Source organism: Zingiber officinale, chromosome 10B, assembly GCF_018446385.1.
Source record: "Zingiber officinale cultivar Zhangliang chromosome 10B, Zo_v1.1, whole genome shotgun sequence".
NCBI lineage: Eukaryota > Viridiplantae > Streptophyta > Magnoliopsida > Zingiberales > Zingiberaceae > Zingiber > Zingiber officinale.
Window position 1 is genome coordinate 8,304,364 of NC_056005.1, and position 26,666 is coordinate 8,331,029.

Sequence of the window (26,666 nt, forward strand, 5' to 3'; positions counted from 1 at the left end):
CTTGTACCTTCAGTTTAGCAACTTCGTTATGTCAATCATCAAAGCATTGTGTCTCATCACTGTCTTGTATCGAATAAAGTGATGAAGATTGTTTGAACTGGTAAAGTTATGCGTGCCACAGCTGACACAAAAGTCTCGATGTGCACACTGAAATAAACAACTCTATGCAACAGCAGTGACAACCAAGGAGCAAGCTTGTCTCCAACCATAAATATGTTTACGCTTACTGTATACACAACTCAAGCCTCAATTACAACTTCAAGCACTCCTAAATTTATTGGGACAAATCCCATTTTTAGTCACTTAAAAAAAATGGCCAAAATAAAACAAAAAAGCAAGCCCGCAAACCAAGCTTTGATGACAAAAAGAATACCACAACCAAACTCGAACAGAAAGAATGGGTCAAAACCTGTGTTGACAAATAAACAACATTTGGGGACTCGAAGCAGCTAAAAAAGACACTGACGCTGTCCCTTTCTTTACTATGAAGCCTTTCTTTTCCCCGACTAACTAAAATTGGGAAGGAACAATCACAACTTCAAATATAAGATACTAGTAGAATGTGTGCACACCGCATTTCGATCCATTGGCACAAGCTGATGAGGGGTGAGCTGGTGTGCTAGAACAACTGGAGAGCTATTTTAAGTCTGTTTTGTTTCCACTTGGGTAATTTGAAGAAGGCCTCCCTTGACATGCCAAATTTCTCTTTGAACTCGACCGAGGATAAATAAGTCTGCGAGTTGGAAGACAGATTTAGACCTACAAAAAGATGATGGTTTAGAACTAGTCAGTAATCAAGATGATATACCTCTCGCTTGGTCACATCAATTTCAGTAACAGGATCTGTAGAAGTAGTTTTCAATCGTTCATAAGGGAATATCGGGAGCCCCTCTTCATCTTCTGCTTCGCCCTCCTTTGCATCTTCTTGTATTGTGAGCACTTCAATTCTATCACTAACACCAGTGATACTCTCCTTGGGATCAACTTCAGCTTTGTTCTCTGGACTCATTTCAGTAAAGGAGATTCAGAGCGTAGAGATTTTAGGAGAAGAATAAAAACCTTGGACATGTTCTCTTCACTTGAGAAAATAGTTGCATACCTTTTAATGATTTTGGTATCTTTACTTCCTTTGGAAGTTCAAATGAAGAAGAGAGGTTGGCGACAGCAGCTGATTTTGGAGCTACTGTTGTCGAATCCGGTGAACCAGATTTTGGGAAAAGTTTTCTAACCACTGGAGGAGGAGTTGACAGATTCCTTGCATTGGTGTTCTCAAAGTTAGCTGCTAATGCACTAAATGCAGGGGATCTTCCCCTAACTCTAACGCGCTCAGGACTGAAGGACATGCTTCTTGAGCGCTGAGATTTTTCAGGCACACTAGAACGCCCACTATGTGCCGGTGTCACTCGCCTCTTGGGCTTCTGATGAGAAGATAAATATCCAATTGGAAAGATATTAGCTAAATGCCAATGGTATGATTGGAGTGAATATTGAATCACGCAAAACTGGCAAAGAATCATAGAAAAGAAAAGGCTTATGGCTTTAAAATCCTATGCACTTTGTGGACACACAAGCAAATTACACAGGCGAACTAGTTTCCATTATTGATCACCCAAAAAAACTTATACAGTTATTTACAGAATGCAAAAACTTGGTCTGCATTATTAGAAAATACCCTTTTGGCTATAGTTGTGTTCTTCCTAGGTTGAGTTAACAAGAGACTGTCGCCTACAATTTCCTATCTATGAGTCATACAATAAACCAAGAGAATATGAGTACTCACATCTGATGTTGGAGTTATTCCATCCTTCACAATTGCTAGCTTCTTCAGGAACGAATTACCATGTATCTGAAACCAGAAGAAACTTAATTAGTTCTGTTGTATCACAAACTGAGCTATAACCAAACATTTGTCAACTAAAGTAGGCCACAGAAGTCCCTAGCCATTGCAGGAAAGTAGGTTCAAACCTTTGATAAAATGATATTAATCGACAATACAAAACAAATTTAAACTTAATAGAATCCTTACTGCTGTTTTTGATGAGTCCCAAGAAAAAAAGCGAGTGAAAAATTGAGGCTCACTCCCTTCCATTATTATGTACAGCGGTGTTTCTGGAGAAATATTTTGCAGAAGATAGTCTTGTTCAATGAATTTCTGCAGGAAATATCCAAAATCATAGACACATCAAATAATACGTAATAAAAGAAACAAAGTCCTCTAAATTGGATAAACTTCATGAATTTGAAGTGAAAGATAAGTGGAAACAAAATAATTGAAAGATAAGCTATCTCTTTCTCCGCACCTCTCCTATGTTTACAGCTTGCATTCTGGTTTTTGAGTCAACCTGCTGCCCTACCCAAACAAAAATATCTGAACGACAGTCGAGAATAAATATATCTTCTGTCAGCAAATCATCCTGGGCAAAGTTGAAAATCTCTGTCACCTGCAAAGAGAGCACAACCACATTACTCATTTAATGATAAGGTAAACAAGCCAAGCTCATATAATGAACAGCTGCTCTGCATACCTTCAAGGTGCCTTCATGTTCGCCACAGAAGTAGGAGCATATTCAGTTTGATGTAGAGAAATATTTAAAAGAAAAAAAGAATAAATATGAGCGATATTGATAGAGCAAATATGGATACATTTAGTAGTAGGATGTCACTGACTGTCTACCTTTTGAGAATGTACATGAGAACAAGTGAGGGTCATTTTCTTGTTCTTTTGACATTTTCTGACTAGGGTATTCAGATTTTCCTCCCAGTATACTCCAGAACTGTTCAGATTCTGTTCCCTCTTTTTGTGGTTTTGCTGGCATGTTTGGCTGAAAATTTGACAATTGACACACAATATAAGTAGATGCATGAGAAATTAGAATACAATTGTTCCTTAACTCATTGCATGTTATTTCATGTAGCCTAGTTAATCTGAACCAAAAAGACAAGTAAAAAAGTTACTCTTATGAGTGGCTAAAACAAATTCATTTAATGTAATTAAAAATGATGTCATTAGTAATATATATTTGCTCCACGGCCTGACGCAGTTGGTTCATGCAAGGGTGTTGCTGCTAATAGTCCTAGGGTTGATTCCCAGCGGATGCAAAATGCTCCGCTGGTTGCCTCAACCCTTCCTTGCATGTGCTGTTATTGTTGGACAAACCCCCTTGATTTACCTCCCTTCCACAGTGGAGGGTCACTCTGGAGGGGCCGCTGAGGTGACGGTTTTACCTTTGCTGCCAATTAGTAATATATATTTGTCTAGAGTTTTATAGAGTTCGATGGGAAAATAAGTCAGTGTAATTAACTCCCAATAGATAGGATTAACATGGTTTGTTGTTGTAATAGATGAACATGTGTCCAATCATGTCCAGTTAAACAATATAATGAAGCTCATAACTCACTCTTGCAAAAGGTTTGAAGCAGTCTTAGTTAAAAGTTGCTCCTCTAAATCCAAAAATGTCTATGCAATAAGGATAATCATAAAGAGGAAGTATATAGATCCATCCAACAATATACAAAATAAGCCAGTATAAAAAGGTCAACATGACTAGCAGAATTCTTTCTAATCATAGTTTGACAAACCTTAATCAGATCAAGCAGTCTCTCAGCTAGCTCTTGGTCCACAGAGATGCTTAGGCCTCCAGACCATGTGAAAACAGTATCCTCACTATGCAGTATATAACAGTACGATGAATTCAAAGATGATGCTACCTGAAAGAAGATAGAAAAGGATAAAAAGATCACGAAGGTCCATCATCTATAAAGCAATTATTTGAAAAGATTGAATCACAGATAACATTTCATTGTTAAGAATGCAGTAAACCCAAACATTCTTTACACAACATACAGGTTCAACTTGAATTGCTTGCATATTTTCTGGTCCAGATCCTTGAACTCGGAAAAGTGCAATGCCATCCTTTGAATAAGTCTCATCAGGAATCTCATTTTCAGCCACAAAATTCTTGTACCCAGAACTAAGACCACCCTGTGAAATTATGCAGTACACAAGCCAAACAAAATTAACAAAACAATGTATTAAACACATTTCACGTGGAGTTGATTTGACGAGCAACAATTTATGCAGAAGCAAACCTTGAAGGACATGAAGCTTTGGAAAATACAGAAGAAGAACAGAGGTTCCTTTCCTTCATTAAACCGAGCCTGAAAGTAAGTGGATATGAATGGTTAGTCCTGTTTTACTAATGTAACAAATTTTGGTTGTAGCATAATTTGAGGTCACGAAGAAAACATTATAATTACCTGAACAGCCTGTAACTTTAAAGATTCCAGCATCTTTGCAGTAAGTGATACTGCTGCAGCTCTCTCCTCCTGCACATACAGAAGCTTCAGATTATCAAGGATATTAATGCTTTCTTCTGCAAGTCAGTTGCTTCTCTAATGAGCACAAAGAAAATTAAAATGACTATCAACAGACCATTGCTAATGAGCTACAAAAATTCAATTCCAGCACAAGTAATGTCGCTAATAACTATATCACAAAGTAGTAACACATCCTGACTTCAATATACAATGTTTCAGGAAGAGTCTAAAACTTAAATTATTTATCTAATTAATTAGATGAATTTTCTCTGGATTGAAGTAATATTAATAACTTGATGAAATTCAAATAAAAGAGGAAAATCAACCTGCAGTGATGCCTACAAAATCACAAGGAAATGAAATGATTCAAAGAATATTAACCCATAGATGCAAGAGAACCTTCAAATGCCTATTGCAATATATGAAACTCAACTGTAAGAATGATTAATTCAAGCCTATAATTATCTCATTCATTCAATATATATCAACTCTAAAAAACGATCTTAGTGTCTCTGGAAACAAAAAAGAATTAGATAAATAGACAGAGGACAACACCCAGGCTAAGAACAAATAAGAGAAGAGGAAAAAGAAATCCAAAGGGGAGAATATGAACTAGTCAGCATTCACAATCTAAATAATTCATGACACACTCCTTGAAATGAGAAATGAACAATCCACAAAAAAATTGTATGCTAACTCTACTCAAAGCAACATTAATGTTCTTTCTACTAACATCACCAATCGCCACACTCATTTCACTTATAACTAAAACTATTATTCCAAAGATTGAATCCTTACTGCGTATCACATTTTAGTTTGCGTCACCTCTTCTCTTCTTGCTTAAGTACAATACCTCCTCTTCTCCTCAACATGTTTTGTGTTCAACACCTTCACAAACATTCGTGACCTAGTAACTGCTAGCCTCTCCATGACTTGGTTGCTACCAATGCCTCTGCCCACACACTATAATCATGCTACTAATGCCTCTGCCTACACACTATAATCATGCTACCAATGCCTCTGCCCCCTTGCACCACATGAATTTCTTCCTCCCCCTTGTGCTTCCTCATATGTGACAATGACCGTGGTACTTTCCTTCCTTTCTTCCTCTCAGACCATATCACTCGAATCATCTGTTCTAGCTTGCAGGTTTCTTCTCCAAATGGAACTCCACCTGCAAGATGATTGAACCTACAGTATTGAGGATTTTCTGTCATCAAATGCTCATACAGTTGATCACTCCTTGACCTTATGTAGAATGAGTTTAGACATGGCTACATTTTCTTAGGCACTCATCAGCTATTTTCCCAGTCTCTGGTCTCCATAAATTGATCATCTCTGCTACTTGATCTTGGCTCTCATGATCATCATAGTCAGTCCAACAGGTTTGGCTGAGAGATCCCTTTATCTCCTATATTCCTCCATGTTGTTCCAGCTACAAGAAGCCCTAGTCTGACTTATTACATCCTCTATTGATTTGTCTTGGGATTTCTCTGTTGTTGTACCTCATTTACTCCTTAAATTTGCTTCACAATTCTTCTTCATTGCCCTACCATGCAACAATTGAGCACCTTATCCCTTGAATGATGTCACCTTGCTCAACCTCGGTCAGTAGCTCGACCATCATCATTGTTTGCGTGAGCCGCCGCTATCTAGATATGCATCTCATCATGGATCTCTACTCTGTTCCTGCACATGCTCCCTGTTCCAGCACATGTGAATAATCCCAACCAACAATCCAAGGACCAGATCCAATCAGCAAAAATCCAATTGTATTTTCCTTTCCTTCAACCTATTGTGTTTTGTGTATATGTCAGTTTAGGGAGAACCCTACTCAAGAAATTTGTTTTGAGATAACTCTTTATCCTTTCTCTTTGTCAATGTGTTGGCCAAAAGTTAAAGGAAATATCATTTGTGTGGGCTGTCCAAAGTTTGTGTTTCACCTACATGTGAGTATTAGGTTTGGGAGTTTATCATTCTCGGCTCTGATCTATATTTTGCTTATAAGACCTTTACAAGCTAAATGAAAATAATATCTATACCCTAGCTTAAAACTTACCAACTTTATTAATCTTTCACAATTTAGGATTGCTATGCAAAATTGAACATTGGTATACTGTATGGAATGTCATCGAGGAGTATAATGCACTACAAATAGCATGTATTTCAGAATAATATAGAAAATGAGGAAATGTTGATGTGCCATAAACAAGAAAGTACACATATTCTTCCTTTTTTCATTTTTGATAAGAGAATACCTGGGATAGAATGTTACTAAAGAATATAACTAAAGCAACAATGAACAGAAGTTAATTATAATTATTGTACATATTTTACATTCCTAATGAAGGTTGTCATGATTGAGATGCTACCTTGAAATGCAAAGAGGTCCATAGGTTAAGATCGCAAAATCACAAGAACCTAAAATTCAATTAACATATTTTACAATTATATTAATTTAACTTTCAAAATATAATATCAATATGAACATTTAAAACACTACCATTTCAATATCATTTAGTATAAATAAAATTATTAGATAGCATATATACAAAAAAGATAATAAAATTTTTAGTGTTCTATATTTAAATATTAAATAGCAACAATGAATAGCCATAAGGATGACAATAATAATAATTACAAGAATTCTTTCACTTAGAATATGAAAAAAATCTTATATAATTTAAAATTTTCTCAAAGGATACGGCATGAACACAAACTATTTTTTACATTAATATAAACCTTTAAAATGTCTAATTGAAAGCACTTTTTTAGTTTATATATGTTAGAATAAGTATAGGGGTATTTTTGTCTTTTGTTATATATCTTCTTTCCTATATAAAAGCCTAACTCGTGGTTCCCATGTTACGAGATTTTAGGTTTGCTTTGAACATGGTATCAAAGCAAGGTTAAAACCCTAATTTCTTCTTTCCGCCTCCGTCTCTTCTACGCCGCCGTCCCTGCAGCTATCATCACGATCGGATCTCTCTTCCTCATCGAGGACTCGTTTCTGCGGAAATTCTTCCCCGAAGTGCTCAGCAAGGAGAAAGCGAACAAGAGCACGAACCAGTACTGCACGTTCGATAGCCCGTTGCTGACAATCTTCACGTCGTCGCTCTACCTGGCGACGCTGGTGTCCTCCTTCTCCGCCTCGATCGCGACGACGCGCGGGTGGAATTCGTCCGGCAGGTGCTCTTCGAAGCCTCTGCAGCTTCAAACCCTCCTCGTTACCCTGCTCAGAAGTTCTGAAGCTCTCCTACCAGAAGAGGACGAGGCCCAAAGCCTAGCCACTGCGGTCCAGCGTTGTCTGCCCCTTCCCCATCCAGGAGGGTTTGCGCCGCATCTCTCTTCCGCGAGTTCTCCAGCCCTCTCTGACTCTCGCCGCTGCTACGTTTTCCTCAAGCAGCAACGAAATCTCGGCTCAGATCGGGGATTTGCTGGTTGGCCTTGGATCCCTTCTCTTACCACCTATAAGGGGGCAAGCGACATTAGCCGGCAGGTGCAACCCCTCCCTTTTCTTCTTCTGTGGTTGGTTGCTAGGAAAACAACCATATCATTGCACAAGCAAGCTCACTTCATCTATTCCAGCAGTCCGGTTCACAGTTCTATTCATGGCTACATCTGGCGCCCCAAAGCCAAATACCTCAATCTTTACCAACTATATCACTACACCTCTTTCTTCTGAGCAGTTGGATGGTAAAATTTATATCTCTTAGACATCTCACATTGAGCTTTGGCTTGTTGGACAGGGTTATAAGACACATCTCACTCAAACTGAAGAAGATGTTCAAGTCGTCGATCGTCCTATGCGGAAGAAGGTTGACGCTCAGTTGTGTTGTATTATCCGAGCCACCATCCATCCATCCATCTCTTAGGAATGTCTTTCGTACTCACAAAATCTGCAAAGCTGTTTGGACACAAGCTCAACAACTCTTTACAAATACCTCTCGGCGACTCTATCAAGTTTGTGAATATCTCGTGACCATCCTGAGCGCCCATCGGATTAAGGATTCAATGTCAACTTATTTGGGTTCAGTCTCTAGCTTTCTTTGTGACTTCAATGAACTGCTCCCACCTGCGGCCAATCTTGTTGAAGAGCTTGAAAATCGGAAGAAATTTTTTATGTCTCTGGCTTTATATGGTCTGCCCACAGATTATTCTCATGCCCGTGACCAGATCCTGGGCAACCCCACAGAAGCTACCATGGACAATACCTGGGCGACTCTTCTCCATGTCCTAGCCAAAGTCTTAACGATACCTTCTTCTGTTCCTGTCGACTCGTCAGCTTTGGTCTCTGGACACAAAGAACCTCCACCTCGCAAGGGTGGCAAATGACGTCCTTGGTGTGATCACTGCCACCGACCGAGACACACGATTGATAAGTGCTGGAGTCTACATGGTCGTCCTCCTCGTGCTGCTCAGATCGTTCAGAGTTCTGTTGCTTCTTCAGCTTCCACTTCACAGTTAACACCGGATTCGACTCCAACACCTTCCTATACTGACTTTTTGAATTGGTTTGAGGATGCACACGCTGGTACTTCCTTTGCTGGCATATCTCGTTCTTCGGGTCCTTGGGTTCTTGATTCTGGGGCCACCGATCATATCACTGGTAATAAATCCTCATTTTCCTCCCTCACTACTTCTAGTAATTTGCCAATGGTCACCATGGCCAATGGTTCCCAAACTCAATCCCAGGGTATTGACATTGTTCATCCTTCTTCATCTCTTTCCATTCATAATGTTCCCGGCGCTCCCTTTAATTTATTATCGATAAGTCAACTTACTCGATCTCTTGATTGTACCATTTCTTTTACTGATACGTCTGTTTCCTTACAACACCAGAGTACGGGGAGGATGATTAGCTTCGGATGTGAATCTCATGGCCTATATCGGCTTCAACAACCCTCTTTTGTTGGTTCGGCGGCGGCATCTCCACTACTTATTCATGCTCAGTTGGGGCATCCAGGTCTTAATAAGTTACAACAGTTACATCCTAGTCTTTCTCACTTAGAGTCTTTATCTTGTGAGTCCTGTCAATTAGGTAAGCATGTTCGTAGTTCTTTTTCTCCTCGTATTGAGAGTCGAGCTATGTCTCCTTTTGCTTTGGTTCATTCTGATGTTTGGGGTCCGAGTCGTGTTTCTTCTACAATGGGGTCAAGGTATTTTGTTACTTTTATAGATGATTTTTCCCGTTGTACATGGTTATATCTGATGAAGGATCGTTCAGAATTGTTTTCTATTTTTGAATTTTTTTTCTAGAAATAAAAACTCAATTTGGTACTTCCCTTCGAACTTTGCAAAGTGATAATGCACGCGAATATTTATCTATTCAATTTCGTACCTTCTTGACATCTCATGGTGTGTTGCATCACACGTCTTGCCCTCATACCCCTCAACAGAATGGGATTGCAGAACGCAAGAATCGTCATCTCCTTGAGACCACTCGGACTCTTCTTCTCCATTCTCATGTCCCTCATCAGTTTTGGGGTGATGCCGTACTTACTGCATGTTATCTCATCAATCGCATGCCTTCTTCCACTCTCCCGGGTAAAATACCTCATCAGGTACTTTATCTGCATCAGCCTCTTCATCCTCTACCACCTCGGGTCTTTGGTTTTATATGTTTTGCTCATGCTCTTGATCCCGGCATTGACAAACTCTCTCCCCGGTCTCATAAGTGTGTCTTCCTTGGGTATCCACGGTCTCAGAAAGGGTACAAGTGCTATTCTCCTACTCTTCGTCGGTACTTCATCTCTGCTGATGTCACATTTTTTGAGTCAGTTTCTTTTTTTGGTCCTTGCGCTTCACAGGCCGAGATTTCTCCTTCTCCACCTGCATCAGTAACTATCTTTTGTCCTCCGGAGGCGCCTCTATCATCTCCAGCCTCTTCTGCTCCTTTGCAGGTTTATCAGCGTCGTCCTCGTTCTGCTTTGCCGCCGACCAACACTGACACTGCCGTGGGCACATCTTTGGAGCCAAGTCCTTCTCCGTTTCCTCCGGTCCCATCTCCTAACTCTGATGTTCCTATTGCACTTCGAAAGGGTATGCGTTCCACTCGTAATCCTTCTCCTCACTATGTCTCTTTGAGCTATCATCGTCTTTCTCCATCCTATTATTATTGTCTGTTTTCCTTGTCGTCTGTTTCTCTTCCAAAGACTGCAGGTGATGTCTTTGCCCATCCAAGTTGGAAACATGCTATGCTTGATTAAATGAGTGCCTTACAGAGCAGTGGGACTTGTGACCTCATTCCTCTACCTCTTGGGAAGTCGGTGGTTGGTTGTCAATGGGTGTTTACGGTGAAGGTTGGTGTAGATGGCACAGTTGATCGGCTTAAGGCTCGTCTTGTTGCTAAAGGCTATACTCAGGTATTTGGATTGGATTATGGAGACACCTTTTCTCTTGTTGCCAAGATATCTTCTGTGCGTATTTTCCTGTCTATTGCTGCAATTCGCCATTGGCCCCTTCATCAATTGGACATAAAAAATGCATTCTTACATGGTGACCTGCTCGAGGAAGTCTACATGGAGCAGCTTCCGTGTTTTGTTGCTCAGGGGGAGTCTTCTGGTCTTGTATGTCGCTTGCGGAAATCTTTATATGGTCTCAAGCAGTCACCCAGAGCATGGTTCAGTAGATTTAGTATCGTAATTCAACAGTTTGGCATGACTCGAAGCGAGGCTGATCATTATGTCTTTTATCGCCACTCATCTACTGGTTGCATCTATGTAGTGGTTTATGTTGATGATATTGTCATCACAGGTAATGATCATCTTGGGATTTCACAAATAAAACATCTTTTCAAACATTTCCAGACAAGGGATCTCGGCAAACTCAAATATTTCCTAGGGATAGAGGTGACACAGTCAAAAGATGGGATCATTATATCCCAAAGGAAGTATGCAATGGATATTCTGGAAGAAACAGGAATGTTAAACTCAAAGACAGTCGACAATCCCATGGATCATAATGTCAAGCTCCTGCCAAATCAGGGGGAGCCTCTTTTAGATTCTGAACAATACAGGCGATTGGTAGGGAAACTAAGCTACCTTACCGTCACTCGTCCAGATATCTCATTTGCAGTAAGTGTAGTAAGTCAGTTTCTTAGCTCTCCGTGCAAAGAACATTGGGATGCAGTGACTCGCATTATTCGATATATCAGGAGTGCACCAAGAAAGGGTCTTCTATATGAAGACAAAGGACATACTCAAGTCGTGAGATATTCTGATGCAGATTGAATAGGATCTCCCTCTGATAGAAGATATACTTTTGGATTTTGTATATTTGTCGGAGGTAACCTTGTTTCTTGGAAAAGCAAAAAACTGAATGTTGTGGCAAGATCCAGTGTAGAAGCAGAATATCGAGCTATGGCTATTGCCAGTGAAGAACTTATATGGTTAAAACAGTTGCTTCAAGAACTAAGGTTTGGAGAGGTTACACAAATGCCACTCATATGTGACAACCAGGCCGCTATGCATATTGCCTCAAATTCAATCTTCCATGAGAGAACAAAGCATATTGAAGTTGACTGTCACTTTGTCAGACAGAAAGTCATATCTGGAGAAATATCTACTAGTTTTGTCAACTCCTAAGTCACTTAGAGGTCCCCGAATTGACTACATATGTAACAAGCTTGGTGCATATGATCTATATTCTCAAGCTTGAGGAGGAGCGTTAGAATAAGTATAGGGGTATTTTTGTCTTTTGTTATATATCTTCTTTCCTATATAAAGGCCTAACTCGTGTTCCCATGTTACGAAATTTTAGGTTTTGCTTTGAACAATATATTTATAATCGTTGAAACTGAGATCCTATGTAGGAATGTTAAAGACACAAAGGATTGATCATACCGTATAATATCCTAACCCAATTCATTGTTTAACTTTGGATTGTAAGGTCCAGATAGTGATGCTGACTACTATGCTCCTAATAAGCATACAAAAATATTGTAAGAAACTGTAGGAAAGCAAACAGGATTAATGTCTAGTGCAGTGAATTGGCACTACATATAGAACCACTAACCCTTCACACTGTTAAGATCTTCTGTTATTAATAGTTTAGCTACAAGTCTAGAACAACTAAGTCTCCAGAATAACAACCTACGTTAATCACCAAGGTTTTCAAGATACTTCAGTAAAAATGTACAATACGATGTCAAAAAATTAACCTCTATGCTTTTCTTCCCAAACCAATTGCCAATGAGATATTCCTCTTTATCATCCCCGGGAAATGCATACTGGAAAATATAGCAATCCCCACTAAAAAACTTCGATTGATCAGATTGAGAAAGAAGGGTCTTTTCTTTGCCATCAACACGCCAGACCTGTGCATTAATTCAATGTCACTGTTTTTTTTTTTTTAAATGCAAATCAGCAATTGGGATTGCTTTCAATAAATCTCACAAAGAAATGAATGACAAAATACCTGTAAATTTCCAGTACAGTCAATGTATGGTTGAGGTTCTTCTTTCACAGGAGCAGCTTTTGTGAGACCCTTAACATTCAGTCCTTGGCGTTTAAGAAGTGCTACAAAAGGACATGTAAACCATATTACAGCTTGCATAAAAAAGAAATTAATCAATAAGGCATCAACAAAAACAGCAGCATTGCAGGATCTTTGCAAGGATTGATGTCATATACTAACCTGCAACTTTGCCTCTGCCATCCTCAGTTACAGTAACTTCACTTGTCTGAGTCCATTTATCAAACTTTGAGCGAAATACTACAGTCTCAAAACCTTCAATGACCCGAATAAAATGAGCATGTGATCTGATAGACTCACGCAATAAATCCTGTATGTTATGTGCATTAACAAATATAAGCACAATATAATAAAAATTAGTCTAAAGACCTCTTACTTTAATGCAGCATTGCTGTGCATAAAAAATACTATATAAAGACAAATAAAGGCAAAAGGATAAGTTAATGCTGTTATAAGTAGCTGATACTGAATTGCACACTCCTGCTGATTGCATCATTGTGCATGGTCATGAGGACTCTCAACCACATGGATCGTTCAATGGGTTCATCAACAACACCTGACCCAGGGATATGAATTATGGACATCTAGATGACATGGGGATTAAAGAGCTTAAACAATCTCCACAGTTGGAGCTCAGGAACTACCACCTCAACCTCAAGTGACCCAAAGGGGGCATATTCCCCTCAACATGCATAATAAGGAACTGCACGTACTTTCCATTGGGTAAATATAGACCAGCAACCCCTCGACCCATTGGCCTCTCACCATGCCATTGCCATCATCTCTAGTAGAGGATGCATACAGCAGTAGTTCACAATTCACATCAAACTGTAACTTCACTACCACTAGACATACCCACAATGAACTCTCTTCCATTCACTTTCAAAACAAATACATATTCTTGAACAGAGGTCATTATCACTGCAAATGGCTCATCTAAGGCTTAAATTTGTCAATAGCAAGCATGCAAGATTTGATAGAGAAAGAATATCTAAGTGGTTCAAATTTTAAAATGAAAATAATAAATAATCAGGAGCCAATCAACTTACTTCTGCAAAAGAAGATGCAGTTTTCCTCTCATCAAGAGATGTATTTCTTCCCATCCATACATAAATTTCAGTTCCACAATCTAATAAATAGCATTTATTTGTGTCCAACAAATCCCTTGTCAATGATTCAGCTTCAACAGATACAGGTTGTCCTTTCTCAACTCTGAAAAGGCAAATGGTTTCTATTAAATCTCCAGCAGAATAAAATTGGCTCAGAATTCCATAGTATACAACATAAAACTCCACACCAAATATGGAATTCCTAACAATATATTACCTTAGCAATTTTTGGGAAAAAGTCTCAACTTTTTTCTCGTCCTCAGATGCTGCTTTTCTTGGAAGAGGAGCAAAGCCACCAAAAAATCCCCAAAACTCTCCGGCTTCAGCATCAGCCATCAACTTACCGTCCTCTGCCCATCATGGACCAACCATATCTTAAAACTTCCCTGGTATCAGTACAAGACATCAGAACTTTAGAAAAGATAGCTTACCAACAGCTGCCATTTCACACTTCCCCTCATGGTAAGTATCCTTGAGATATTGTACAACTTCAAGTGCTTTGGCTCTCTCTTGAATAGAGGAATTAGATCCATTAAATTGGAAAATTTTGGACTTCGTATCCAGTATGAATATGTCATCATGATTCAGAGATGACCGAGCGAATGGTACCTGATCAGAACAGCTTAAACACTCAGGCACATATAGTTGAATTATGATACAAGATCTTTGTTAGCTGAAAGAGTTACCTCCTTGACATGGACAACATGTTTTCCTCTGCAAACAAATAAACGAATAACATGCTCTCTCTCATTGATCTCAGCATGCTTAAAACCAGATAAGATGCCACCTTGTTGTGGTATTATACATGGCTTGAAATAAGACAAGAACTTCTCGCTCTCATGGCCTTGTAATTCACGATATTGAACAGCACGACCCCCCAAGGCTGCATCTAGCTCTACAGTTTTAATTGCAGCAGTTCCAGCTTCATCCTATAGAGATTGACATTCCACGACAGTCTTAAGATGATTATTCATTTTTTTTCATAAAATTGATGATCTTAAGTATCAGGCTTTTGCACATAGTAGACCTGAGTGGTATCTTTTCCAAGCCAGTAGTGGATATCATGACGAAGAGCACCACTTTTTAAGGCAGTTGTCTGAGAAGAAGAAAAATTATTCAGCACAGTAGATATTTGAAAAACCAAAATGTTAAGCACATTCAAGAGATAGGTATAGAGAAAACTTTACTTCATTCTCACTTAGTTAACTCAATACCAGAATATATAGAAGGCAAAAGATGATTATAAACATTACCTTACAGAAAACTTTACTTCAGTACCACTTAGTTAACTCAATGTCCCGGTTACTAATTGTTACTTGGAATGGGGTGTTTTTATTATTGCAGTAGAAACTTTGCCTTTCATGCTGACACATTTGTTTCAGTGTATCAATTGATTTACCACATTGCCTATACTTGTATGTTCTCATGCAATTGCATATTGCTTTAATTTATAATTAAGTATGATTAGACAAAATAAAGATGACCAATGTAGCTTATATGTAGTTTACAATATATTGCTTTAATTTATAACTGAATATAGATATAGTCAAGATGAAGATGACCATTGTAGCTTATATGTAGTTTACTGCAGTAACATAGAATCAGCTAAATTAGAAGGGAAGGGTTCCAATGACTAAAAGACTAAATTAGAAGGGAACAGCTCACATGACTAAAAGGTATGACAAGTGTAAAGGAGTGGTTCCCTTGCAACTTAAAAAAGAAAGCAAGTGTTTGCATAAGCGCTGCATGTTAAAACCCAGCTGGTAATATAGTCTCACATAGTATTCAATTAATTCAATGGATGGATAAGATCATATAGCCAACCACAAATGGCACTAACACAACTTGATGACAATGATAATTACAACATGTTAAAAACTTAAATACCATTCACATTATGTTAATCAGTAAGTCATCGATTTTGTCTCAAAGAGACCTCTTATGTGATTAAGCTTTTAATGATTATTTAAATTATAATTTTCATAAATACAAAAAATTGAAAGGGAGCCTTGGTGCAACGGTAAAGTTGTTGCTTTGTGACCAAAAGGTCACGGGTTCGAATCCTGAAAACAGCCTCTTGCAAAAAGCAGGGTAAGGTTGCGTACAATAGATCCTTCCCTGGGACCCCACATGGCGGGAGCTTCGTGCACCGGACTGCCCTTTTTTATAAATACAAAAAATTAAATTAACTGTTTCATAATGGCTACATATGCATCCGACCATCCGCGTGTGTGACTGAATTGCAATCATGCACCCAACTGTAAGTGCAAAGGGTTTAAGATATAATCATATCATGTTTCTTGATGTGTTTGTCGACTGTGTAGGTGTAAAAACTTCTGCACTTGCAAGTTGAGTCCAAGAAAGTTAAGGTGCAGCTAAGCCGAGCCAATCTTTGGGGTGTTCAAGCTTGTTTGATAAGGTAATTGAGCCAAACTGAGCTGAGCCTAAAATGAACCAAACCTTTGAAATGATTGTTCAAGCTTAGCTTGGTTTATTTTTTATGAGCTTAAGCTTGGTTGAACCTTGGCTTGAGTTTAGTTCGTTTAGATGTTATCAAACTTTCAATTCAAGCTTAGCTTGACCTTTGTTAGTTTAGATGTTCTCGCGCTCTCAATTTAAGTTTGGCGTGAGCTTGGTTAGTTTAGATGTTATCGAGCTCTAAATTCAAACTTATTTGATTGTTTGAAACTTTTGCTTGTTTGATGGATTATTGAGCTTGATAATTCAAATTTATTTGTTTATTTTAAAAGTTTTTTTTATTTATTTAGCATGTTGATAAGAGTTTTATTAATGAACATGGTTCATGAACATTATTCACGATCATTGTTCACGAACATTAATGAGCTAAATACATATGTGTTCAAACTTATTTGTTTAGTTTAACGAGTTGTTCAAACTTGTTTATTTAGTTGATCTTGTGTGTATTGAACAAACATAAACAAACTCTTATTAAGCTGAACACTAAGCTTGTTCACGAATGCTTGGTTCATTGACAGCCCTAAGGTTGACCAAATACTTGGTAAATGAAAAAGTGTCTTGGTTGATAGAGAAGTCCAAGAGAACGTTTACAAATGCAAAAGTTCAATGGATGTTGGCAGATCGAAAAGTTCAATAAATGTTTGATAGATGCTCAAATGAGGTAGGTGCCAATGAGAAAGATAGGAGGCAAGGCCTCTTGGTAAATAAGTAAGACCCAAAGGTAAATCAAGAAGACTCAAAGCCAAAAGCTCTTGACTAATGAGGAAGACATGAAGGTGAGGCCTCTTGCCATGAGAAAGATATGGAAGTGAGATCTCTTGGAGACGAGGAACACCTAGAGGCTCCAGGCAGATGAGAAAGTCTTGAGGTGAGACCTCTTGGCATATAAGGAAAACCCAAAGGGAAGGCCTCTTGGCATAGCAAGACTGGGATCAATGTCTCTTGGCATGATGAACATGAAGTGATTCATAAGAATCTTAAAAGATTATGAATGATTTGCAATCTTGATTTTGGGGGTGGACTTTTACCTAGGTACGATCTCAACCAAGAAATAGGTGTTTCTAGGTCTTAGTCAATGAATGAAGTATTAATGAGTTGATTCAATCAACTGGAACAGTCGAAATGATAGTTGACTCAAGAAGTTCTATTCACAAATTTGATGATTTATCATTTTGTTTCAACTTTAGTTGACTAAGTGGAATTTTAGTCAAGTGGAGCAATTTGAGTCAATTAGGCAGTCGACTATTGAAAACATCATATTCTTCAGTGAACCAAATTGAAAATCTATATTAAATAAGGGCTCCAGCTATATGTTTATGATTCATCATCAACATCAATTGCAAACCAAATTAGAAGCATCTATGATATCTAGAACTCGAGAAGAAAACAATTGCATGCCAAAACAGAGAAATTATGCAAAACAAAGACTATTTAATCAATTAGAAAGATCAGACAAGGTATAATAGTGCACTACTTGTTCTGACACGATGTAAACATTACATTGGGCAATCATAATCTCAAAATCTTAAGTTTATAGGCCTATTTATAAATATCATTTTAATAGCATTGATATTGGAACAAAAATGACTATCTCGACAATGGTGAATCTATAGATCAACAATAAATTGGTGCATGATGAACATAAGGCAACCCAAGAAGTTCAAGTAACAAAATATCATGTTCATTTTATAGAATTATCCGTATGTATGCTAGAACTCGAGAAGAAAACAATTGCATGCCAAAACAGAGAAATTATGCAAAACAAAGACTATTTAATCAATTAGAAAGATCAGACAAGGTATAATAGTGCACTACTTGTTCTGACACAATGTAAACATTACATTGGACAATCATAATCTCAAAATCTTATGTTTATAGGCCTATTTATAAATATCATTTTAATAGCATTGATATTAGAACAAAAATGACTATCTCGACAATGGTGAATCTATAGATCAACAATAAATTGGTGCATGATGAACATAAGGCGACCCAAGAAGTTCAAGTAACAAAATATCATGTTCATTTTGAAGAACTATCCGTATGTATGCAACAATAAATAAATTTTAACATTCCATCCGAAGGAATATAGACAAAAATAAAATAAAATTTGAAGTTACAATTCCAACTCAATGTGGTATGGCATATTCTGCTCCCTCCTCCCAACTGTAACTTGAAATATTTGCATGATTCATAATAAGCTGCTTGATCAAATCACCTTAAATTAACTATCTTGAGGGAAAAAACAGCAGGCATATAGTTGGTGATAGTCTAAGTTCATTCTGGTGAAGCTTCATGAAGAAATATTGCACAAGAATAAAGAATATTAAAGTTGGATTTGTAGAAAATCTTAGCAAAATACCTTCAAAACTATGTATGAATCTCCAGTGAAGAACTTTCCATGTGAAGAACTTGGTACAGTGACTGGGCAAAAGTTCTCAATACGCCATATCTCCAGTCCACTATATATTATTAAGCAAAACAAAACCAGTAGGCACAATGCGCAGAGGGGATATAACGATAAAATGACACTTGCACTCCATTAAAATTAATAATTAAGTAGCATAGCTGTATTTTGTGATCATGTTGACGAAATTCATGCAACAAGAGAGCTTAACATCATCACTCATGATTAGACATTCCCAGACAGGATCCAATTGACATGAACTCTCTTTTTTTACTCTCTCAATTGTTTTAGTTCATACTAATCTGTATGCAATGTCTCAAATCTGCTCTCTGCATTGTTGTGATTATTCTAACAAGAAATTCTTTTAGTCAACAATTAAATATTTAACTTAAAAACTGTTTAATCAAACATTGTGCGAACTAGTGAAAACAAACCCGATAACACCACTAGCTGTTTCATTTTTTATTTGTGTCTACAAAGATTAGAATGCAAGATGAAGTATCAACTCAGATTTTTATAGATCATACAAGCAATGAAACAATTATTGAAGTTAAGATTTTATAGCAGCTCATGAAGGGCATGCAGATCAAACAATTGACATATATTTTAGTTTGATCTATAACTAATGGTAGAATAAAGTTATTAAATTGGGATAACTTTAGACTATTTGTAAATTTTATTTACATTTTCCCAAATATTCCTTCCATAGAATACTGCACAACTATACTTTGGAAGGTAAACTTAGCGAAAATGCAAAAATAAACTTGAGCAAGAGGATACGCTTTTTGCCCAACTCCATGAAAAGCTGAATCAACATTTTTCATGGAGACTTCCATATGTGGAGAACTGCTTGGTTTTGGCTTCAAGCCACCAGCAAGAGGATTCTGCATAAAGACATTCATATAGTTTAGACAAATGATCCATTGCAACCGAGACAGGATGTTGATCGATAAGTAACAACTAAGTGCATCATTTTATATTTAGAAAAGTTGAAATTTTAGTGGATAATTGTCTCAAGTGAATTTCACAGTAAGGTACTTTTTCCAAATTCTATACATTAGTGGAACATGGAGTTAAACAATAGACAAACAGCATTAGAAGTTTAAATTCTGCAGATAAGTTACTGAAGATGAATAAATTAATAGTTAACACTGAGATAATAGCATTCCATGCCCATTAACAAGAATTTTAATAGCTTCCGGAATTATTTGTCCCAAAACAACCTATGAAAAACCAGACCTTTTAATGCAACTATACATGAAAAACACAATTCAGACAGGTAAACTACAACTTCATTAAGAGAAAGAAGTTCTTAATGACAAGTATTTTTACATGGTTGAAATTTTAAAATCTTGTGCCATGAGTCCACCAATGGAGAATTTTATGTGTACAATGCATATGCCATCATAGAAAACCAAAAATGAAGAGGGATGTGAATATGACATTACCAGCAGACAAATTTACAAAGAAACATGATGAATAACAGTTTTCAGCATGAAATTGGAAATTATCATCAAAAACTAAAATCAACCCCTCAAGAGCATTTAGAATTAATCAGAGAATTCATTGGAAAAGATGCAGATTTGTTGTACCCTTTGCGTTCATGCTACTTTCAAGCACCAAAGAATGACAATTATCGATCATTACCTTGGTTATCTCACAAAGAACAAAAAAAGTCAGATAACAGACACTAAACTTTCAGATTACACTAGCGCCCAAACCTCCAGAGATACACAGAATCAAACGGATATACACATGTTCAATTGATCAATTGAATAGACCAACATATTAAATAATTATCAAAGAATAATTAAGCTGGAACTGAAAAAAAATAAATCAACAGAATTCAAGAGCTTCCATTCTGAGAATACAACAGAATGTGCGAGAATAATTTCGGATGCTTGTTGTGACAGTCAGAGACTAGCCTCCGGGTAAGGCATATGTACAAAAACAAATTCAGAATCGACCTAATCAGAGCAAGCAATAAATTTCCAGTGCCAAAAATCCAAAAAGGATCGAGTAAGATCAACCGAACTCGTAGCAAGAAAACAGGAAAAATAAAAAAGAATCTGCTTTTCTACCTTAGCCCGAGCCTCAGTTCTCGACATCCCGACACACCAAAACAATCCCGGAGATAAACTCAGAAACCAGATCAGTTCCTGAGATGGGGGGAGAACTCGGAAACAATGTCAACAACTAACAATCCCGTCGCATTTTTTTCCAGAATAAAAAATAGAATGCGACAGCAACACCTATCGCGACCCGTAAACAAAGGGGTAGGAGAGGAAACAAAAATATATACATATCGCAACTTCGCTCGTTCAAAGCAAACGGCACGACGACCGCAACACATGTCCTTCACTATTAAGAAACGGCAGTAAGAAGGCGTGGGGGGAAAATCAAAGAAAAAACACACCTTTACTCGTTCAACGCGAGCGGCGCGACCGACACTGGGGTCGGAGAGGTCGGCACGAAGTGAACCCTAGCAAGCAGCTCGATCGACCTCGAGGACGAATGGGAGTGGAGGAACCGGCGCCGCCCAAGCCACCCGAAGACTAAAAAAACAGATATTTCCGAAATAGTGAAGAGCGGCGAGGGAATGATGAATTAGGCCAATAAAAAGCCAGGTATGCAAAAGGGTAACACGTCGATACGGAATAAAGTATGGCGCCTTTTCTTTTACAGCCACTCAGCCTTTATGGTCACTTTGGAGAAGGACAAAAACCGGCGTTGATTCGGACGTGGCTTCTTTTGTTTCGTGATTTCGGTGTTGCGCGTTCGGTGACTTCCAGGAATCCGATGCGGGAGAGGATATGGAGGTGAATGCTTGGAACGGCCTCGGCAGTTCGCTCCGGCACAGCGGATATGAAATGTCGGATGACGTGGAAGCCTCGGGAGGAACGTAGGGGTGGGGACCAGTGGGGGCACCGACCCCGAATATGCCGAATGAATTTTGCGAACAGCGCGGCGACTAGCGAGCAGCCGATCACGTGGCCAGCGGGGCGGTTCGTAAAGCAGGGCACGCAATTCCGCGGGCCCCAGTCAGGGACGAACCGAGCTGGAGGCCTATGATTTTGGCCCAAATGGGGCCCAACTATGGGCCCGGTCAACCCAAAACTGATTAAAAAAATATCTTATCATGACCAAGCCCATTCAATTGAAGTTTTCCATCAACCATCGAAAATAATCTTGAAGCATAGATGAATTCTTACCGACAGCTCAATGTCATAAGTTTTTTTAATAGTTGATCGACCCTATGGAAACCATTAAGGTAAATTGGTAAGAATAGATGAGTTCTTACGGAGCGTCTGATCACATGAATAACTTTAGAAGAACAAATGAGTTTTGACAAATGGTTCAACATTACAAATTTTTCAAACTATCTAAATGTAATGCACGTTAGGTAGGATTTTAAACTCTCATTATCTATTATTACTTATGAAACCCGTCCCGCCTTTTACCATTATACCATAATCCTAGGGTTAATAAAAAATTATCAATGCACATTACTTTCAAAAATATCAAAATTGAATATCACAATTTGACACTTATTCTCTGATGTATTTATTTTTCAAAATACCTTTAATTTAATATTCTACCAATTCATAGCTATCTAAACTAATAATTAATTGAAAAGTAATATTCAAAATTAGAAATTTTGAATATGAAAAAAAAAGTAAAAATCAAGGTTTGAAATTTTAAATATGAAAAGTTTTGAAATTAGAAAAATTTAAATCTAGGTGAATCAAAATCAAGGTTTTCCTTGAAAAGATGTTTGACTTCATTCAATTGACTAAATCCGTGTGAGTTAAGTAGCAATGGTTTAAGGTGGGATAAGTAATTTACATAATTTTTAAAATTGTGATTTAATAAATTTCTAAAATTGAAAGGCATGGCGGGAGATCCGGTCACCTTCCTGCTTCCCTTTCACAGTACACCTCCTGTCGTACGTTCAGCCCTCCAGGCTCCAGTGGCCAAAATTAGTATCTGGAAGATCGGGTCACCGCCGTTACGTTCCGCCCTCAATTCTCCGCACCCCCACATAGGAGCGGCATGATCGTCCCCCCACCGCTGCTGCGCCAATGGCTCCGCCAGTTCCTCCCCTCCTCCTTCCCCACGCCAAGCGCTGCCGCACCGTCGCCGTCGCCGCCGTATCTTCCGTCTCCCTCTCTGCCTTCATCTTCCTCTGCCTCCTCCTCCTCGACTTGGCTCCCCACCGTGTCCTCTACTCTCGTCTCTCCGCCTCCTCCGATCTCTCGGTCTCTCCGTCCCGCGAAGTTTTCATCCTGCCTCAGGGTACGGTGGATAATCCGCCGTCTTCCGTGACGGAGGTTCCTCAGAGGCGGGATCCGCACCGGACCCCTCCATTTCCTCCTCCTCCGAGGCCTTTCGAGCCGCCCAAACCCGCCGACTCGGCGCAAGCTACGGACGTGGAGGCGCGTCACGGGGCGGATTCCGTTGGGATTAAGAAGTGCGACGTTTACCTAGGGAAGTGGGAGAGAGACGAAGAGGGGCGGTATCCGCTCTATCAGCCGGATTCTTGCCCCTACGTTGACGAAGCCTACACTTGCCAGGAGAATGGAAGGAGGGATAGTGATTACTTGAAATGGAAGTGGAAACCCGACGGCTGTCATCTTCCGAGGTAGCTTCTTCCTCTTCCTCTGTAGCTTCCTTTTCTTCCCATTTTATCACATTTGTTGCTTCCTTTCTTAAATAACTGTGTGACTACGGGATTGACTCCAAACAGAGATAGACAAAAATGTGTAGAAGAGATAATCGAAATATTTTATTGCTATGGAGCATTTTTTTTCTCAAAGCCAACCTCATATAGATTTCATATATGATCTATGGAATCAATGTTAAAGCTAACATGTGGAGTCCTTTAAGATGTGATACTTTAATTTAATTATGTTTGTTAAATCAAAGCTCTAATGGATGTCGATGTTTATGTGTCATCCACATTACGTTCCAGATTAATGCAAGGTCCTTTAATGGACAACTTGAATCATCTAGAACGGGGAGGATCCTGTTCCTTTTGTGATGAAGCTTAAAAGACTATGCGACTATGCTGAGCTAGGCTTTAGTCGGCATGTTAATACTTCCATACTTTGTGAATTCATATGGATTCAATATTTTACTCATTAAGCCCTTTAAATGAAGTATGTGCCTTAGAAACCACTTTGATTTTTATGTCATCAAAGGTTGATTGTTCATGATTCATTTTCGTTATTACCTTTTGAAATTAGATTATAGATGGTACTGGTAGAACCAATGGCTTTGATTAAACAAATGAATTGTCTTAATAAAACTTATGATCTCAGTTCAATAAGGTTATACTTTGGATTACATCAGCACTAAGTTTGTTTCCTTTCATATTCTAAGTTCAATAATTGAACAAATGTTTTAGATTTAGTAAATTTCTTTGTTTACCTATTTTCAGCTTTGTAGACAATTTCTATCTGGTTGTTTAGGAGACGGACAATGCGTCAGACATATCATAACCAATTTTTGGGTTATCAATCATCATGTGGCTTGATAAGGCCCTTAATCTTGAAGTCTGATAAAAAAGTTAAAGTATCCAAATAAATAGGCACCCAATTAAGTTTCTATATAAGTTATCCTCTGTGGACAATGTGGGCGAGATTTATTCATAAATTTGTGTGTATGATTGCAACTCAGCTGGAGAAACTAATGTTCATAAATGTTTTTGTACGTGTTTATATGTATTTCCTTCAAATTAGTTGAGATTATTGCTAAGTTGATTGATGTATCAGAAATATAACATTCATTGCTCTCTTGATTTCTTCTTATTACTTTACATATTTTAGGACTAGTTTGATTCTTGTGCCTTGGTAACTGTAAGTTGTAAAATACTGCTACATGACATAACTTCATTCTTATTTTAGTTTTCCAATTTTCACAACCATATTTTACAAGAAGAATCTGTGGTCTTTGTATTTTCATCAGGGTCTCAATGCTTCCTTTTTTGTTTTTCTTGATTCTTAGGTTTAACGGAACGGACTTTTTGGAGAGAATTCGAGGGAAAAGGTTAATGTTTGTTGGAGATTCCATGAATCGGAACCAGTTTGAATCAATGTTGTGTCTTTTGCGAGAAGCCTTGCCCGACAAGAGCAAAATGTATGAAACTCGAGGTTATAAAATAACCAAAGGACGCGGCTACTTCATTTTCAAGTTTGCTGTAAGAAAAATCTCTGCTTACCAGTTGGAATTTTAATTCGTTAACTAGTTCATGGAATATTATGTTAAATCATTCACTTTTTTGGTAATCCAATCACAGTTCTAAACTTATCTGCGAAAAATTTAATGATTAATGTAGGGGTTGGACGGCCTAAAGCTTAGCTTTGTTCTTGAGCAGAATCAGTGACTATTCCACTGATAAAAATATATATCTAATAGACATCTTTTTTTTGCAGGACTATGACTGCACCGTCGAGTTCGTTCGATCCCATTTTTTAGCCAGAGAAGGAGTTCGAATCAATCGATTGGGCAATTCAAACCCTATTCTTTCTATAGATCGAATCGACAAATCGGCCAAACGTTGGAAAAGAGCCGACATACTTGTCTTTAACACTGGTCACTGGTGGACGCATGGAAAGACTGCAAGGGGGTAATCCATCTCATCTCTTTGCCTCGCATTTCATTGTCGAGAGTTTCAGTTAAAATCATGAATCTGTTTGACCAGGAAAAACTACTACCAAGAAGGTGGTGTTCTCTATCCACAATTCGACGCGACAGAAGCTTATAAAAAGGCCATCAAGACATGGGGAAGATGGATCGATCATAACGTTGATCCTGCTAAACAACTCATCATTTACCGTGGATATTCCGCTGCTCATTTTAGGTGTTCACCAATGCTTTTACTTCAATGGATTAACAGTAGTCTCAATTTATACTCTCAAAACCTCATCGACATGTTTTTTCTCCAGAGGGGGAGACTGGGATTCCGGCGGAACATGCAAGGGAGAGAGGGAGCCAGTCAAAACCGGAGCATTGCTGGATAGCTATCCACTGAAGATGAAGATAGTAGAAGACGCCATTAAAAGAATGCATGTTCCAGTCGTCCTTTTGAACGTGACGAAGCTGACCAACTACCGCAAGGATGGGCATCCATCTGTTTACGGCAAGAAGGTGATTGAAGGCGAGAAGACGTCGAAGAGGCGTCAGGATTGCAGCCACTGGTGCCTTCCAGGGATTCCTGATGCATGGAATGAGTTAATCTACGCAACCCTTGTCCAACAGCAACATCGACAGTAGGCTATCTTCTGTGATCTTCGGATGATTAATTAGTTCAGAAGATGCTTGAGTACACTGCACCGCACGCCAAGAGAAGCAAATGGAGGTTGAGGAGATCGAGTGATCCCAAAAAGAGAACAATTTATGACAGTAGTGATGTTAATATTTGATTTGCACTGTAATTGGGGTGATTAAAAATTTAGTTAAATTGAATAGATAGGTTTGGTTTATTCAGAAATTTAGTCTTGTTTTAATTAATTAATTTGATTCAATTTTGTTTTTTAAATTTTTTATTTGATTAAACTAATAGATCAAATTAATCAAAAATTTTATAAAATTACAATTTTACACCCTATTTTTAACATCAAAAATGATTTTTTTTAAAAAAAATGGGTTAATTTGATTTTTAATCAAATTAGTGATATTTTTTCTATTAGATTTATTTTTTTTTACATTCGATTGGTTCAATTTGTTTTAAAAAATTGATTTATTTTTATTTAATTAATTCGATTTAGTTTGATTTTAATCGAATATTCACTTGATCTTGAAGATGACTACTCACCCTCTTATACTTTTGGTGTCTCGATACATTTCGGTGTAAAGTTTAATATAGGACCGAATTATTA

General features: G+C 38.1%; 2 protein-coding genes across 3 annotated transcripts; one reads left to right on the forward strand and one right to left on the reverse strand.

Annotated features, from left to right (window-relative positions):
* Positions 1 to 176: 176 nt before the first annotated feature.
* LOC122029357 (villin-5-like) lies at positions 177 to 21,375 on the reverse strand. 2 transcript variants are annotated; one of them, XM_042588307.1, is made up of 23 exons: positions 21,203 to 21,375; positions 19,567 to 19,670; positions 18,742 to 18,841; positions 14,929 to 14,997; positions 14,588 to 14,830; positions 14,333 to 14,510; positions 14,119 to 14,251; positions 13,842 to 14,004; positions 12,955 to 13,102; positions 12,736 to 12,836; positions 12,479 to 12,634; positions 4,258 to 4,326; positions 4,090 to 4,158; positions 3,845 to 3,982; positions 3,580 to 3,708; positions 2,675 to 2,822; positions 2,526 to 2,536; positions 2,301 to 2,441; positions 2,027 to 2,152; positions 1,781 to 1,846; positions 1,100 to 1,418; positions 809 to 999; positions 177 to 733 (listed from the first exon to the last, which is right to left on the reverse strand). In XM_042588307.1, exons 2-23 carry the CDS (start codon positions 19,620 to 19,622, stop codon positions 620 to 622), a joined length of 2,868 nt encoding a protein of 955 aa, XP_042444241.1. In that variant the 5' UTR covers positions 19,623 to 19,670; positions 21,203 to 21,375; the 3' UTR covers positions 177 to 619. The 2 variants fall into 2 exon arrangements, with proteins under 2 accessions (XP_042444241.1, XP_042444240.1); XM_042588306.1 differs by lacking the exon at positions 21,203 to 21,375 and adding an exon at positions 20,868 to 21,024.
* Positions 21,376 to 22,816: 1,441 nt separating this feature from the next.
* On the forward strand, positions 22,817 to 26,255 carry LOC122030607 (protein trichome birefringence-like 5). The gene is made up of 5 exons (XM_042589816.1): positions 22,817 to 23,428; positions 24,793 to 24,985; positions 25,221 to 25,414; positions 25,490 to 25,648; positions 25,734 to 26,255. The coding sequence occupies exons 1-5, from the start codon at positions 22,869 to 22,871 to the stop codon at positions 26,059 to 26,061; spliced, it is 1,434 nt and encodes a 477-aa protein (XP_042445750.1). The 5' UTR covers positions 22,817 to 22,868; the 3' UTR covers positions 26,062 to 26,255.
* Positions 26,256 to 26,666: the final 411 nt, after the last annotated feature.